General features: G+C 39.3%; 2 protein-coding genes across 2 annotated transcripts in view; both read left to right on the top strand.

Moving 5' to 3' along the window:
• Positions 1-15925, top strand: part of pde6d (phosphodiesterase 6D, cGMP-specific, rod, delta) — an 818526-nt gene that overhangs the window by 380951 nt on the left and 421650 nt on the right. The window lies entirely within an intron of this gene.
• Positions 2027-15925, top strand: part of LOC104947449 (caskin-2-like) — a 174944-nt gene continuing 161045 nt past the window's right edge. The window contains exons 1-11 of the mRNA XM_010773458.1: positions 2027-2085; positions 2629-2725; positions 3260-3342; positions 4453-4592; positions 6950-7008; positions 7952-8034; positions 8792-8879; positions 9246-9314; positions 10355-10483; positions 12418-12478; positions 12854-12951. Coding sequence (XP_010771760.1) covers positions 2027-2085; positions 2629-2725; positions 3260-3342; positions 4453-4592; positions 6950-7008; positions 7952-8034; positions 8792-8879; positions 9246-9314; positions 10355-10483; positions 12418-12478; positions 12854-12951 — 966 coding nt within the window. The remainder of the gene's footprint in view (positions 2086-2628; positions 2726-3259; positions 3343-4452; positions 4593-6949; positions 7009-7951; positions 8035-8791; positions 8880-9245; positions 9315-10354; positions 10484-12417; positions 12479-12853; positions 12952-15925) is intronic.

Raw genomic sequence — 15925 nt, 5'->3', positions numbered from 1 at the left:
AGCCATAAAAAAAAAAAAAAAAAATTTTAGAAAATTTTTCTAATAAGTTTACAGTGTTTTGTTTTTACTGGGTACAAATGTCAGAATTTCAGTAGGACTCCGGGAATCAAAACCAAAATTTTAATGTGTTGTAGTACAGGACACCAACTAAGAACCCCCGAACAAAAAAGTATCTGTGAGGGGACCAACGAATAAAGGAGAGTTTAGACCTTGTCTCACCACGTTTATTGGTGATAAAGATTATTTATATTTATGTGTTTGATATGTGTATGTACTTGACACAGAATAAGATAACCCCTCTCCATCACACCGAATACAAGTTACTAAATATAATGTTTCACAACGCTGTGGTACTCATGCCACCAGAGTTATCCCTGTAGGACTCCAAAATATATTGGGAGGACAAAAGAAGCCCAGTTTAGACTTGGCTAATGCTGATTTGAAAGTAGTTAGTATTTGAAAAAACAAATCTAGGCTAACGTAATTCCGAGTACTTATAGGAAGTCATCTGTAAATTGTATGTGTTACCGAACTAGTGAGGTGAAAGTTTAACTTAAAACCTACTAAATCAGTTGAAACATTGTGGTACCACAAGGACCAGGTTTTTACTGGTGGTTTAGTTCTTTTTCCTTAATCATCAGTTGTATGGCTTTTAACATTATAACAGACTTATCGGACTCAAAAGAATGGCAATTCACCAATTACTTTTTGCCGTAATATCCAAAAAAATTTACAATTCTCGGGAGTCTTGCGACAAAGATCGTCTACAACGCTAAAAAAAGGGGGATCGGGCCTCCCCCTTAACCCCGGAATTGTCCAATTTACTTTAACACCACTGCTAATACCAAAAAACACAATTAAGCATTATCGTCGATTTTTGTCCTGGCCAGGGTTTAACTGGCCGCTTGTGGTTTCATTCCCCCCCTTATGCTTCTGTTATACCTCCCAATTATCACAAAGATGGTCGGCTTATCTCCCAGTTCAAGTCCTCAGGTGAGCGTGAACACAACTCCTTCCTTCGCGACACACCACTTAGTATCTGTGGTGACCGACAATCTTAGTCTCCTTTTTGTGACCCGGACATCGGATATGTTCGTTCCTACATCAGCCTGAGTCGACATGACCGGGCATTGGTTCTCATCGAGAAAATGCTATAGTTTGCCCGCACTCAGTTTGTATCGGTAAAAATATTTCCTTGTTAAATTGTCAGTGACTCGTCGCGACTTCGTGGAACGAACGTTCTGTATAAAATCAAAGTTAATGCTTTGTTTCTGGGTCCCCCGTTATACAAGAGGAAAATTTTTCCGAGCGGGCCTAATACGTTTTAGGGGAAAAAAGTGCATAAAAGATGTAGTTGTGACACCTATTCTCTAAGAAAAACCCCCTTCAAAGTCCTTGTTTCCTAAGAGAGAGAAAACAGGACTAGTAAACGATATTTTTGGCCCGACCAGACTTTTTACTCCGACTAGCTAAAACCCGGGTGACAAACTACAAGTATGCTACAAACAGAACACCATTGGGTACCCTGCGGTTAGTGGGCTTGGTTCCCCATGCTGGCGCCGCGGGGGGGGCGGCGGGGGGCTGCGAATCAGTGGCGCACTCTACGAGGCGAGGATCTCCGTGGTAAGACACAGAAAAATTGGTTTACAACAGAGGAGGTCTCCCCGCGACGCCCTTTCCCCCCGACCCGGAATAAAACGTCAGATTTCATTTGGCGTCTCTTAGTCCCGTGAAAACTTTTGTCCCCGACTTTTTCGTCCCCCTAACCCGTACACCTAGCAACCGTTACGAAACCACAAAAGTCCCGCGTTAGTTGCTCTGTCACAACGACAATCATCCATACGCAACTCTGGCCATATAGTAGTAACTACTTTGGCTTCCGTCACTATTGTAGCTCCCCCCTCGGCCCCAAATTGAAAGTCAGTACTCATCGGCAACTCCCTCCTCACCGGCTCTCCTCCCGGAACAAATTTTGGCGAGACCCCCCACATGAGTCGTCCCCCCGCGCTCTCCGTGGAGCCCTCTCATGGACTCCAGGCGCGGCAAGCTGCCCAGAGCGGTACGACTGCGAGCGCTCAGAAAGAGGTTGGAGCTCGGGACGCGACGACTTCGCGTGACCCCGTTTCCTCCTTTCTTTATACTGTCAAATTATTCTCTAATTACTCCGCCGCACCGTCTTTCATTCCCAACCTTCGTTCGTCATGTCGACCAAGTACAATCCATAAATTCTTCCACACTTCGTCAGCCGTAAGGACCGTCGTGAACCTTAATCTCTTTCATTAGCAACACGTCTTACATAGTCCGAAAAAAACTCTCTCTCCGGCCCAAAAATATAGGACCTTTTCTCCCGATTCCGATCTTTTGAAAATCACGTGATCGGCTCCGATCCCCGATCACGTGATCGGATCGGGACATCTCTAATTATTATTATTATGCATTATCTCAAAGACCATTTTCGAACTCTTAAACTGTGATCGAGGTATCCTATAAAGCATTTTTAATCCACTTCCTTTTGTAAAGTCTACTACTGCTAAATGTATTGTTTACTAACCAGTTATGTTAACTTGTAAAAGAACTATGAGATGCATGTGCATAATAAAAAAGAAAATGTGTGTGTTTCCTTTTAAGATGGAAGAACTGGTGGGTCCGAGGCATCCTCACGCTAGCCATGATCTCCTTCTTCTTCCTCATCATCTACCTAGGCCCCATAGTGCTTATGATGATTGTGAGTACAAAACTGATGGTGCCGTGCAAAACCCTCTGACTCCTCCAGAGTTACCTTACAGAGAATATGTTAGAAAAGTGACTTCCAACCAGTGCTGAAAAAGAGGTGTAAGACTTGAAAAAAAGTCATGGTTGGTTATGTAAAGTCTGAGCTATGGGCTAGTTTATTTACATAATTATATTAAAGGTACAGGCACATTTTCTCCATGAGCTGTACAGTGTTTTAGATGTCATTCAATATGTTCTCTGCTGCACGTTCAGTGGACTTCCAACACATAAATGTAAATTGTTATCTCATGAAATTAAGTGACATCTTGTAATAGCACGCAAGATCTCTGCACATGGGAATTCCCTGAAGATAGGCCTGTCAGCCATTTTATGTCACTATGGTACCAGGACATATTCTCACACACACACACACACACACACACACACACACACACACACACACACACACACACACACACACACACACACACACACACACTTTTCTGACGCCCCACTGTTTCTCTGTGTGTAGGTCCTCTTTGTTCAGATAAAGTGCTTCCAGGAAATCATCACCATTGGCTACAGTGTGTACCACTCCTACCACCTGCCCTGGTTCAGGACGTTGAGCTGGTGAGACACACACACACACACACAGACACACACACACATCTATCACATTTGGGTGTCATGAACATTGCATATGTGCTTCCATCTTATTGTGTTGTCTTGCTTTTTTGTCTTTTTTGTTGCAGACTTCCTGAGGTGTGTTTACTGACCTGATCACATTTGGTTTAGATTCTAGATTATTAAGCCAATCAGCAAAAATGGCAAAGATTGTGAATTATCAGAGCTGTGATTTTAGTGGAGATGCACCGATCGAAGTGGCCGATCATTTAAATACAACATGATTATTTTACATCATATCCAGGCGAACACACACGCCATGTCGTCGGTATAGCATTTTTTCAGTGCGAGCAACGAAGACCTAAAGTTTTGGATTCGTAACACCGGCAGGACCTTGGAGGAAAATACTTAATGAGACACTTCAATAATATATTGCAAATCATTCCCATGCTGCCCAAAGTAATCAAAATATAATACACACACCTTTGTGTAAATAGATACTGACTTATACATATTTTTGTATAATTAAGTAGTTAAACTGACACATAAATAAATAATAAATAGGGGAGAGTCTTTAATAGGTGAATCAGGGGGTCAGCAGTTCAATCCCACCTCCTGACAACATGCGAAGAGTCCTTGGGAAAGACACTTCACCTTAAATTGCTCCTGTAGGCAAGTCTTCAGTGTTAAATTATATGAAGGTCACTTTGGATGAAGGCGTCAGATATATAATATGTAATGTAATAAAAGGCCTGCAGAAACAGTACAGAGTAATATTTGTATCAGATGTTTCTCTTATATCTTATATTAATAATCTATGAACATTACATTTAATTTTCACCAAGAAAAATGTGACTTTGGTGTGACATTTCCATCGGTGCATCTTTATTTCTTAGCTTTAGTGGTGTACATTAGTTTGATAGATAATCCTGACATTCCCTATGCCTTCAGCAGAAAAATCTAAACTCTCTTCTTTGACAAAACATTCAGTCAAATGCAGTGAGATGAGTCGGTGAGTTCATCAATGGCCTCACTGGTTTTTCTGCAGGCATACTGAATGTCTGATATGCTGCTGGTGTGAAGCCTTGAAACATGAACATGTCTTCCACCCCACAGGTACTTCCTGCTGTGTGTCAACTACTTCTTCTATGGTGAAACCGTGACGGACTGCTTCTTCACTCTGGTGCAAAGAGAGGAGCCGCTTCGCATCCTCAGCAAATACCATCGATTTATCTCCTTTGCCCTCTACCTCACAGGTACAAACTCTGACAAGCCTGGGGGGAATATAGCTATAGTTATAACATCTGTCCACATTTCGGCATGTTAGAGGGATCAACTTAAAGGTCCAAAGACTTGGATTTGTCTAACTTGGCACAGGGGTTATGGAGCCAGTGTGTGATAAGCCAACCTCAGATTCACCCTTTATTTTTGAAAAGAAATGCAAGGGTCTCCAAACTGCTTCCCCTTAATGTTGACAATTGAAATGATCAGTTTGCGATTATTATGTTTTTGCAAACGGGTTCATGCATTTTATTCTTGGATAATTCGTTTTTTTTTTTAAAGCAATGCCCATCAATAGAGCTGTTTGAATATGTGAAGGTAGATTTGAAAAGTCATCTGAGAATCTAAAGAGAACCAAGTCTCTTAAAATGTAAATCAATTCTTATCAGAATGAATAAACGAGTGTGCAGTTCCAACATATAGGCAACAAGCTACAATCATTCGACTTTCATTTGACTTTCATTGCAGTTTTGAGATTTTTATTGAGGTAAAAGCTAAATGAGAGTAAAGGCAGAACAATAGAAAACAGAGGCAGAGTGTTAACCTCTTAGTAGTTAACAAGTGATGATTAGGAGAGATTATTAGTGTATGAGTTGAAACTTTTTTTTTTGTTGAAGAAATCTTACTCTTTGTGCCTTTTTTCTGGAATAGCTTGTTCTTTTTATTTTCAAAGTAAAGTTTCCTTGCATAGTGCAACTAAGCAGAGAGGAAGTGACATGTGGTGTACCACTCACACTTTTATCACTTTGACCAAACTCCAGCCACACACGTGATCACTTTCTACTGGATAGTTGCACTAAGGCCTTGTCTAAATATGCCACAGTGCCAAGGTCCTTGGCGTCAGAGTTTAAAATGTTATCAAATGAAATCACTTAACTTAATGTGGGCAGATAAGAAGTGCTTTTTCACATGGTAAAGGATATAGAGCAGTGGTGCCCAACCTTTTTTGAACCGAGAGCTACTTTTAAAATGGCCAGTCTGCCGAGATCTACCAGTCCAAATAGAGAGGCGTAGCCATTACTGACAGCCTACGACCAGGTAAATACACAATGCTGTGCATTCAGCTGTCTTTTCAGGTCCCTCACCTTTTGGGAGCGTAGGGCAGAATGAGGAGGGAATTCCGTCTCGTAGCGTTTGTGCACTATTTTGAAATGTCGCTCCTAAATTACCCTTCTTCGGTAAAGCCACGCTTGCATTGCAGATGAGACAGATGGACTTTGAATTGGAATAGATTTAGAATAGAATAGAAAAATAATCATCCTCCCACTCGAAGTGAAAATGATATATTTTGGGCTTTTTTGCTTCTGCCATAATTGCGGTCTTGTGTGTTTGCGGACTGTCACTCCTGTTGTTGACACGGACAACGTCAGCGAACTAGTGCACACTGACCACCAGCCACCCCGACACATGGGGTCACACCGGCCACTCACAAAGCTTTGATGCGTTCAAGTGCATTATTCTGGCGCAGGAAGATTATGTTATAGGACATTAACGATAAAAAATATATACAGTCTATGGATAAAACAGAATATTGTTGTTCTATTTTTAGACACATCTCGCGATCGACTGGGAATCTCCACTGGTCGATCGCGATCAACTGGTTGGGTACCCCTGATATAGAGTATATATATAATGATCAAGCTACTGTTTAAACAGTCATTTGCTAATTACATTGCCAATATTGTATCCGGACGTCTTAGTTTTGTCAATTTGAAAAACTGAATTAATTCTGTTAATCCAGAGTTGAATGCCAACATTTAGAATATCCTTTATGAACATAATAACCCTAAAAGTTGGTTATTTTAGGCTCTGTGCAAACTGAAGAAGTCCCACTTCCTGTCTGCAGGTTGTCAGTTGGTAATTCAGTTCTGCTGCAGCTGAACAGGAAGTGAGGAGGAAGGAAGCACCTTGATTGTCGCTTCCTTTTGCCTTCTATGTTCACACTGAATGGGCCGGCTCTTTCACACGCTTTCAGGCAGCTTTGATGATATTTTGTTAGACCTTGAAGTGCCAGAAAATGCACACATTAATCATATGTAGATTTTTTTTAAACCTTGAAGCGTCCTCCTTCCTCGGGTGTAAACTATGTCTGCTTTAACTTCTTCTTCCCAATAAAAGCACTTTTTTGTCTCTTCTATGCAACATCCTCTACTAAGCTCAGTCTTGTACAAACCTCCTCTCTGCACATTTACTCAGGGCTTTGTCTGAAATAGGTCAAGCTAAATTTAGATGAGTTGGAAGAGAGATGAACATAATTCTGACTTAATTAACCCCCCTCTCATTCACAGACCTGGTTATATCAACATTTTTAACGCAGCATGTGTTGTTGCAGGTTTCTGCATGTTTGTGCTGAGCTTGGTGAAGAAGCACTACCGCCTGCAGTTCTACATGGTGAGTGGCAACCTGGAGGCTCCTGGGTTATTGATGAGGCAAGATGAAATACGGGCCCTCAAGTGTTTGTAGAAGAGGGCTGGAGATTGCTCTAATAAATTGTCTGGCATACAGTCATTAAATATGTGTCAAGCAGAAAAATCAGTGCCTGTTAAATCAAAGGGAAAGCAATCATCTAAGACAACATCTGTGATATGGATTAGATCAACAAGACACATCAATCCTGTGATCTTTGGTCCTAATCCAGGCTCTGATCACATAGAGAAGGATATTACAGTGTTTGTAAAAAAGAAATGTAAATTATGCAGCCAGTGGAAGGGTGTATTAGTCTGAGAAATAACTGAGAATAAAGTTGTAAATTAACAAGAAAGATACCTTTTTTGTGTGTTTGATAGAGGTTCATCCAACCTTGCAAGTGAAGCAATCACAAATTAAAAAAACGTAATTCTTTTTTTTCAATGTAGGAATGAATTATTTTTCTTTTTTTTTTTTAATGCTTGATTTTTTTTCTTACAAATCTCAGAGAATACCCACCTTTTTAAAAACAATTTCATCTTGCTTATTTTCCTTACTCTCATTACCCTCCTCCCCTTCTCTTTAATTTAATTTGGCCCTAAAACACTGCTGATAATAGACAAACCTTACTCTTGTTTCAGTGGAATGTATGAATTAATATATATTAAATACGGAGCCATGAGGTTTACAAAAACGCAGCTCTTAATGTTAAATAGGATACGCTGCCTTCAAACACATTTTGAATTTAATCAAGCTAATATCCTTTTCAGCTAAATCCCATCTCAGTGTAGTCACAACTGACTGTAATCACTCGGGTGTTGTGCCACCATCAAATCTATCAATACATATTTGGAACAAGGACCCTTAGTCATGAATATAATTGTGTTGATTGTAAACATATTTTCCTAATGATGTTTTGTCTCCACAGTTTGGTTGGACTCATGTGACTCTGCTGATCGTGGTGACTCAGTCTCACTTCATCATTCACAACCTGTTTGAGGGGATGATCTGGTAAATAAACAGTCCTTTATCGTCTTTGCATAGATTAAGCTTCACCTTAATAGTTTCTTAAGTTTCTGTCTTTAANGTGTGCCTTGGCAGTCTCAGTTGACTCTGCAGACCGTTTACATGCATAACAACCTTCATAACACACAAGGGGACGGGTAATAACCGGAAAAGCATTACATGGGACCTTTAAATGCAATGAGGCCCAGTGTGAGTATAATGTGAAAATGTGAAAAATGTTCAAGCTTATTGAAATGGTAAAACACAGTGGAATATTTTCTTTTTAAAGACAGAAACTTAAGAAATTATGAAGGTGAAGCTTTATCTATGTGAAGATGATAAAGGACTGTTTATTTNTATTCTTTTTAAAGACAGAAACTTAAGAAACTATTAAGGTGAAGCTTAATCTATGCAAAGACGATAAAGGACTGTTTATTTACCAGATCATCCCCTCAATTTGAGGGGATGATCTGGTAAATAAACAGTCCTTTATCGTCTTTGCATAGATTAAGCTTCACCTTAATAGTTTCTTAAGTTTCTGTCTTTAAAAAGAATATATTCCACTGTGTTTTACCATTTCAATAAACTTGAACATTTTTCACATTTTCATATTATACTCACACTGGGCCTCATTGCATTTCAATAAAAAAAACTGCACCTACTATGTTTACCGTGTTTATGGCTCGAACAATCCAAATACATTCATACATTTTCTCTAAGGCTCTTATTTATGAGTCTCATGTTAACTCTTCTCTTCTCACAGGTTCATTGTGCCAATTTCCTGTGTGATCTGTAACGACATTATGGCCTACATGTTTGGTTTCTTCTTCGGGCGCACCCCTCTCATCAAGGTTGGTTGCATATTATTGTTTTCCCTATTTTCAGAACTATTAATGCAAGCAACAGATTTCCAGCCTGTGTTTCATCAATAAAACTCACGTGTTTCTAGTAAATGAAAACCCAATTTTGTAAGTATCACTTAGTTTTTGTCTGAAGTCTGGATATTGACTCTTGTTATGTTACACCACTCCAGAAAATATGAACTTTTTATGACATCCTTTTAGGTATTTCTCCGTAATATTAGCTCCTTCTCCTTGATCTTGTTTACTTATCGGCAGTCAGTGTTTTATTGACACATTTCATGGACACTTTAAAAGTGTTGTTTGGTACATGGTGATGTATTAACCTGCTATCGACACATTCACTGTCCTCTGCAGCTTTCCCCTAAGAAGACATGGGAGGGATTCATCGGTGGATTGTTCTCCACCATAGTGTTCGGCATCATGGTAAGAGTTATAGAGAATCCTGATTTTTTTCATTTTGGGAAGTGTTTTTCTATCTTAACACTAGAACCGCCAACGGGTACATTTTACCTGCAGCTGTTTCTTGATTGTATATAACTTTTCTTCAATAAAATATTCAAGTCTCCCAGTCCGTGACTTTTCCTGAAAATGTGTTATGTAGCACCCTCTGTTGGGTTGTTAAATTGTCAATATGAAGTCAGATTGAAAAGATTGCCCAAAAAATTGCCATTTATACCCATTAGCGCCAGCGGGTAATATTTACCTTATAGGAAATGCAGTGATTTTCGCGCTATTGATCTCGCGCAAAAAATAAACATGACGTGTTGTTATAGCAACGCTTGTTGTTTACTGCGGTTCCCTATACATATATAGATATAGATATAGATATAGATATAGATATATATAGATATAGATATATATAGAGAGAGATATATAGAGAGACACTTTTAGCGATATTTTATACTTCATGCTATCTGCACACTAGATATCATATGGAAGCTGAGAGTCCACAGATTATATCGGTATAAGTTTCATCACTGTGCGATCAAAACTCACTGTTAACCCTGTGTTCTAGTATGATAAATAAAAGAACATTGTACCTTGAAAATCAATGCATTCTAATAGCGGGTACATTTTACCCGTTGGCGGTTTTAGGTATACAGCGACCCCTGGCGGTTCTAGTGTTAAGATAGTTTAGTAAGATAATGCAGCACAAATGCCCTATATCGCTATGAAAATGAAAATTACACTTTAATTAGATCCTTGTTGGCACATGCTACAGCTTTTCAACAAGCTTCATTAAAATCGGTAGACAGAAAAAATGAGCCTAACATCCTGTTAGGCTGTTTCACTGAGATGTGCAACATCTAAATAAACCTTGTTATGGTAGCTCTGAATTATTAAACACTGTACATGTTGCAGAAGTGTTTTTCCTTTTCTTCCTGTTATGTCTGTCATTATTTGACAGTGAAACAAAAAACATCAGAGGCAGCATGCAGTAACTGAAGCTTGCTCTCCCCCAGCTCTCCTACGTGATGTCCGGCTGGCGTTACTTTGTCTGCCCGGTGGAGTTCAACAACGACTCCAACCGGTTCCAGGTGGACTGCGAGCCCTCGGAGCTTTTCCAGCTGCAGGACTACACCCTGCCCTCCGTCCTGGAGTCCTTCANTTATTTTATTACGGAGTTTATGTCCAACACAGACTCTATCATGATTCGTCTTTGGCTACTGAGAGATATGCAAAATACACCTCATGCTAGTACGACACAATACCTCATGCTGTGTGCATTTTTCAAACAAAATACAGTAAAACTATGGTTGCAGGCCTCCAAGTCTTTAATCACTCTTGTGGAGGGGGCTTCTGCTATTGTTTTCTGTTCCCCTATCCATTATATCAAAAATTAAAAATACTTTTATGCAGCCTCTCAACAGTACATGTCTCTCTGCATTCATCATACAGACTTTCATGTGCTAGATGCTTTCATTTGATTGTACGTTACCTAGGAATGATATAAAATAATTTCTGGCGTTACTCAGGCCTTCTCATCTTTTAAGCTGGGGAAGAACTTGCACATATTGTGGCTTGATCTACATATACTTTTTGCCCTCACTGTTATATATTAGATAATTTATCTCTGTATCCTCACTCCTAAGTCCTAACACATCTGAATCTTTATATTCTATGCTATGGTATATTTAATTGCTCATATATTTAACATATCCTATGTTTGTCTCTTGTATGCTTCTTGAAATCCAAAAAAACACATCGTTTTTCTAAGAAACAGATTACAAATCGCTTGAAAATGGTACAATACAAGTGGCAACATATTGTTGATGAAGGTGTTGCCGCTGTGGCTTTATATCATATGAAACTTAAGCCTCGCTCCATTGCGGAGAATTCCTGCGAGGAGCGCGGAAAACGTAAATGAATTCCCCCCCCCCTCCTTTTTTTTTTGCCGTTGACAGGTGGTCGCGAGTCTCTGGCACTGTTATTTTGGGGGTCGCGGGCTGAAAAGTTTGGGAACCCCTGGCATAGATGACGTGCGACATTCCGGCAATTTCTTTTCTACAAATGAGGAAAAATATATTCCCAGAAGCCTTGACGATCAGATCATCATAAGAGCGTATGTCATGCAAGAAAGCCACAGTAAGAGAAGTGCAGGAAAGAGTCCTAAAACCGAGAAGTTGGTTAGCAATCCAGCCCTTCCTGTTCCCTCATCTTGAAGTCAATGTTTTTTTTATCAGATTTTGTTTAGACAACAAAGATGGGTAAAGGATGATTTTAAAACAGTTAGTTACTGTAATACAAATATAAATAATAAAGACATTGTTTTAATTAAAGGGTTTCTATCATTATATCCTGCACTTTTTTATTAATAATTCTGCATATCTTACTATATACACAGACACACAGTTTAGTAAATATTGTAACACAACAGCATTTGCACTGCAAAATGTTTCAAGGATAGAACCTGAGATAAAACGTTGCTAGAAGACAAAGAAAGTTGGAAAAAACATTTAAAAAGTAAATAATTAACAGAAAAATATAACCACTCAGTATCTTATTTCTGGTGCTTCTCTTTTCATTCATGGGTAACATGTGTTTATATTGCAAGTGAATAAGATACAAACTAAGAGTGTACGTATTTGAAATATCACAATATATTTGACCAAATTCATTGATATGGATATAGAGATAATAATTGTACGGTTTGTACTTTTGGTGCTTTCATTAGAAAATGTGATTTGTGATTAACAATAATCAGCAATGTGAACGCAATGACTTAGATTGTAGGTTATAGGGTAAGATGCCCTCCAACAATGTGATGTAAAATAGTGCAATAGACATAACCGTGTAAAATGCAGGAATAAGAAAATATATATGTGATAAAACAGAATGTGAAACTAGATACTGCACAGTAGAATGAAGTCCTTTATATTATAATATTATATAAAAAAGATATGTTGACTCTAAACAGATAAATAAGACTAGCTTAGTGGCCTGTTTTACTCATCATATTATCACATTATTAAAGTTTCTGTTTCTTGTAGAAGGTCAATTGTTCTTGTTATTTTGTTGTGTGCAGCCGGCGCCCCCTGCTGTGGACTCTGGACTCTCAGACGGCAGCAAACACCCAGATCAGTCAGGTGTGTTTCAACAGTCCTGCCCTGAACCCAGAGGGCAGTGTGATGCAGGGATAATGAAGTGTTTCTGTTACTGAGGAGCTCCTGCTTACTCATTTCAGATTTTCTTTCCATTTCACATACTTTTAAGAAAGGAATTAAGAATACAAAGGGGGTTATCATATACATTTTAGAATTGTATCAGCCCCTTTCTCTCTTGAAAGGTTTACCATCACATTTATATTTAGTGGGAATACTTTTCATGCATATGATCATTTTCAGCATTTTCAGCATTCGTTTTTGTCACATTGGGGTGCAATATTCAAACCATTTATTTGTCAACATCTGTTACAAATTTGTTGAACTTTTGCGACATTTTCTGTCTCTCCATGGCTGCAGGTGGGACCGCTCGCAGGCAGACGGTGACGGTGCAGAGACCGGCGGAGCAGGGCTTCACGCAGCAGTCCATCCGCCCTCAGCAGCTGCTGGAGGGGAAGGTACGGACACATGAATCATCTCAAAGATTCAAAGGCTTTAATGTCATATGCACACAAGCTAGAGTCAAGAAATGGAGATGAAAATCTTAAGTCCTGAGAACAAATAAAAAAATAAGATTTGAATAAAAATAGTGCATCAGAAACTGAGTAGAATAAAATAGTGCAGATTATGTTGCAGCCCAATGTGCAAGTAATGCAGATGAAGTAAACTATATACATGTCATAAGCATACTTAATACAATAAGCTGAATAATGCAGAGAATGTTGAAAGTGACCAAGTAAATGCAGGAGTCTATATACATGTAAATAGAATAAGATATATACAAAACAGAACAGAACGTTTAATATTGTACAGTCAAATTAAATTAAATACTGTTTATTACAGTGAGAACAATTTTGATGAATAAATTGTCCGATGCAAACAGATAAATACTTTAGGTAATGGAGGCACTTAAAGAGCCCATGACATGCTTTTCCGGTAATTACCCATCCCCTTGTGTGTTATGTAGCTTTCTCTGCATGTAAACGGTCTGCAGAGTTACAAACCCTCAAAGTACACCCTGTAGCGAGTACAACTCTAACACAGAAAAGACCTGTCTATGCTGCCCCAAAACGCCTCGTTGGAGATTTCTCTTTTTCCATTGTTTTCTTCCTGAGTACAGTGAAGTAAGGGTCACAGTGACGTAACGGCTCCGCGGATTGGTCCAAATCAGCGGAGCCGTTACGTCACTGTGACCCTCACACACACACACACACTCACTCACTCACTCAGCCTTATCTTTTCTCAGCCTGAACTCAGCCTGAGACAGCGAGACACCGCGAAACTCAGCCTGAACTCAGCCTGAGCACACACACAAACCCAGTGTGAGTTTGTGTGTGTGCTTAGGCTGAGTTCAGGCTGAGTTTCGCGCAGCGTTCAAATTACCCATTTGCTTTCGGGGGAGCCCTATTTTTCAATGCACATCCTGATACTAAAGGCCTCTCCCTCGGTGTGGAGCTGTCAGACTCGACCCTAACGCCGCTTACAGCCGGCCAACTATAAGTTGTTCCGTTCACGTTGTCATTTTTAGACTCCTTCTTTGCTTGTGAATCCAAAAGCTGCGAGGCTTGGCTGTTTTCGTTTCGCCATGCTGTTTATTACAAAGCCAGAGTTAAAAAAATATCAATATGAAAATGTAAAATACCGTGCCGGTATCGCCACCGTAACCATTGCAACGTAAGTAGCGTAAAGAATGCAGCGCTGCCACGTACAGATGGCAACACCGAGAAATATTCACGAATGTAAAACAAATATTCAGAAACTGTAATGAATGGCTCCCCCCCCATTTGCGGAACAGTGGTTTTGCGCGTTGTGCGGCAGACCCCAGCAGCAACCTGGAAACGACACCATATTACAGCTCACACTGTCCGCTCCTCGAGCCTCAATGTATAAGGGTTTCCGTTATATGTCAGCGAGCCTGCGCAACGTTTTTTCCCGCCTATACACTTTTTGGCACCCAGACCCCAGGCGCTAGTCTATTCCTATCTGTGTCTATTTTATCTGTTTGTTCATTTTCTGTGTTGCTAACATTAACGCTCTATTGTCATACATCATAAAACCACTGATGTTCCCTTGTATACGGTGGTTTTGGACTCATCAGAACAGAGTGGGCGAGCTGACAAATCAGGAGCGCTAGGTGGCGTCATAGGGGAGGGGGCAGGAGCGCCAACAAGGCGTTAGGACAGAGAGTGAATACACACGTGTATACAGGAGATGCTGCTATGAGAAACCATGTGATTTGTTGTTATTATATCTATATGTGATCTAATTTATTATGATATTATTTCTAATTGTGTTTATTGTTCTCTAATATCTAATGTGTATTATTTTATGTATCTCAGTATGAATATTGTTCTTATGATTCATGGATATCTCTATATTCCATGTTTTTTATTCTATGGCTTTGTTTTTTATTTATTAGTCTGGCCTGTGGGATGAAACTGTCTGGGCTGGGTTTGGTTCCGTGTGTTCGTTTGCGTTTTGTTTGTTTTTTTTTTGTACCGCGCTTGTCTCTGTCTTGTTCTTTTGTTCTTAAGCAGATCAGTAATCTAGTTTGTTCTGTTGGTGATGTTGTTGAGGAGTGTGGTTTATATCTATTTCTCTGTTGACTCAAATTTAGAACGGTTGATGTGTCAAATTTTTAATATGTTTGTTGTCTAGTATTTTATATGTTTACATTGTTGATCGAAGTAATAAATGTTTAGTGTGTTGTATGGTTTTTTCGTACAAGTATTTTTATTCTTATGTTCTTGTAAATGAATTAATTTCAATCTATAGAGAATTTCATTTTTATCTTCTGTGCAAATATAGTGGACTTTATAATCTGCAGTAATGTTTGTGTTCTATAAATGTATTGCCACGAAAATTTTATGTCCTTCGTGTATTTCCTGTTAATTAGCGAAAATATATGTGTAAATTAAGCGTAGCGTTTAGTCAGAGTTATTGAATAATATTTTATGGTGATTCTTCTTTCTTCCCACAATTTTTTATGACATTATATTCTGCCAAAGTATTAGTAGTTTTTTTTCGTAATTTAACCTTTTAAATATTTTAGACTCAGAAATTACCACTTGTTTGAAATTACATTTGCCTGAATCTTACTTTTTCACGATTCTGTTTTTTTATTTTCTTTTCCCGGTCCATATGTCTGGCGCAGCATGTTGTCTTTTTCCATCATAGACTTAAGAGATGGGTAGTAAGAACAGATAATATACTGTTTGCCCCCCTCATCAGTGGTTGTGTTCCCGCTGTGTGTGGTTGCAGGATGCAGAGTTGCCATCTGGATCAGGTGGGCTGGTGACTTCCAGCTGAGCGAATCAGCGGGGAACTCATAAATAACGGGTGTATGATTCCCACCATCCAGCCCTAGATGGACTCGCGAGGGAATGAGGATGCTCTCTGTGCGGTCGACGTAGAGTGTTGGAGGATAACCTG

Source organism: Notothenia coriiceps, unplaced genomic scaffold (genome assembly GCF_000735185.1).
Source record: "Notothenia coriiceps isolate Sejong01 unplaced genomic scaffold, NC01 NC01_scaffold00012568, whole genome shotgun sequence".
In the NCBI taxonomy this organism is placed as follows: domain Eukaryota; kingdom Metazoa; phylum Chordata; class Actinopteri; order Perciformes; family Nototheniidae; genus Notothenia; species Notothenia coriiceps.
The sequence above is the reverse complement of the archived record's forward strand: the minus strand, read 5'-3'. Positions and strand labels throughout refer to the sequence as shown.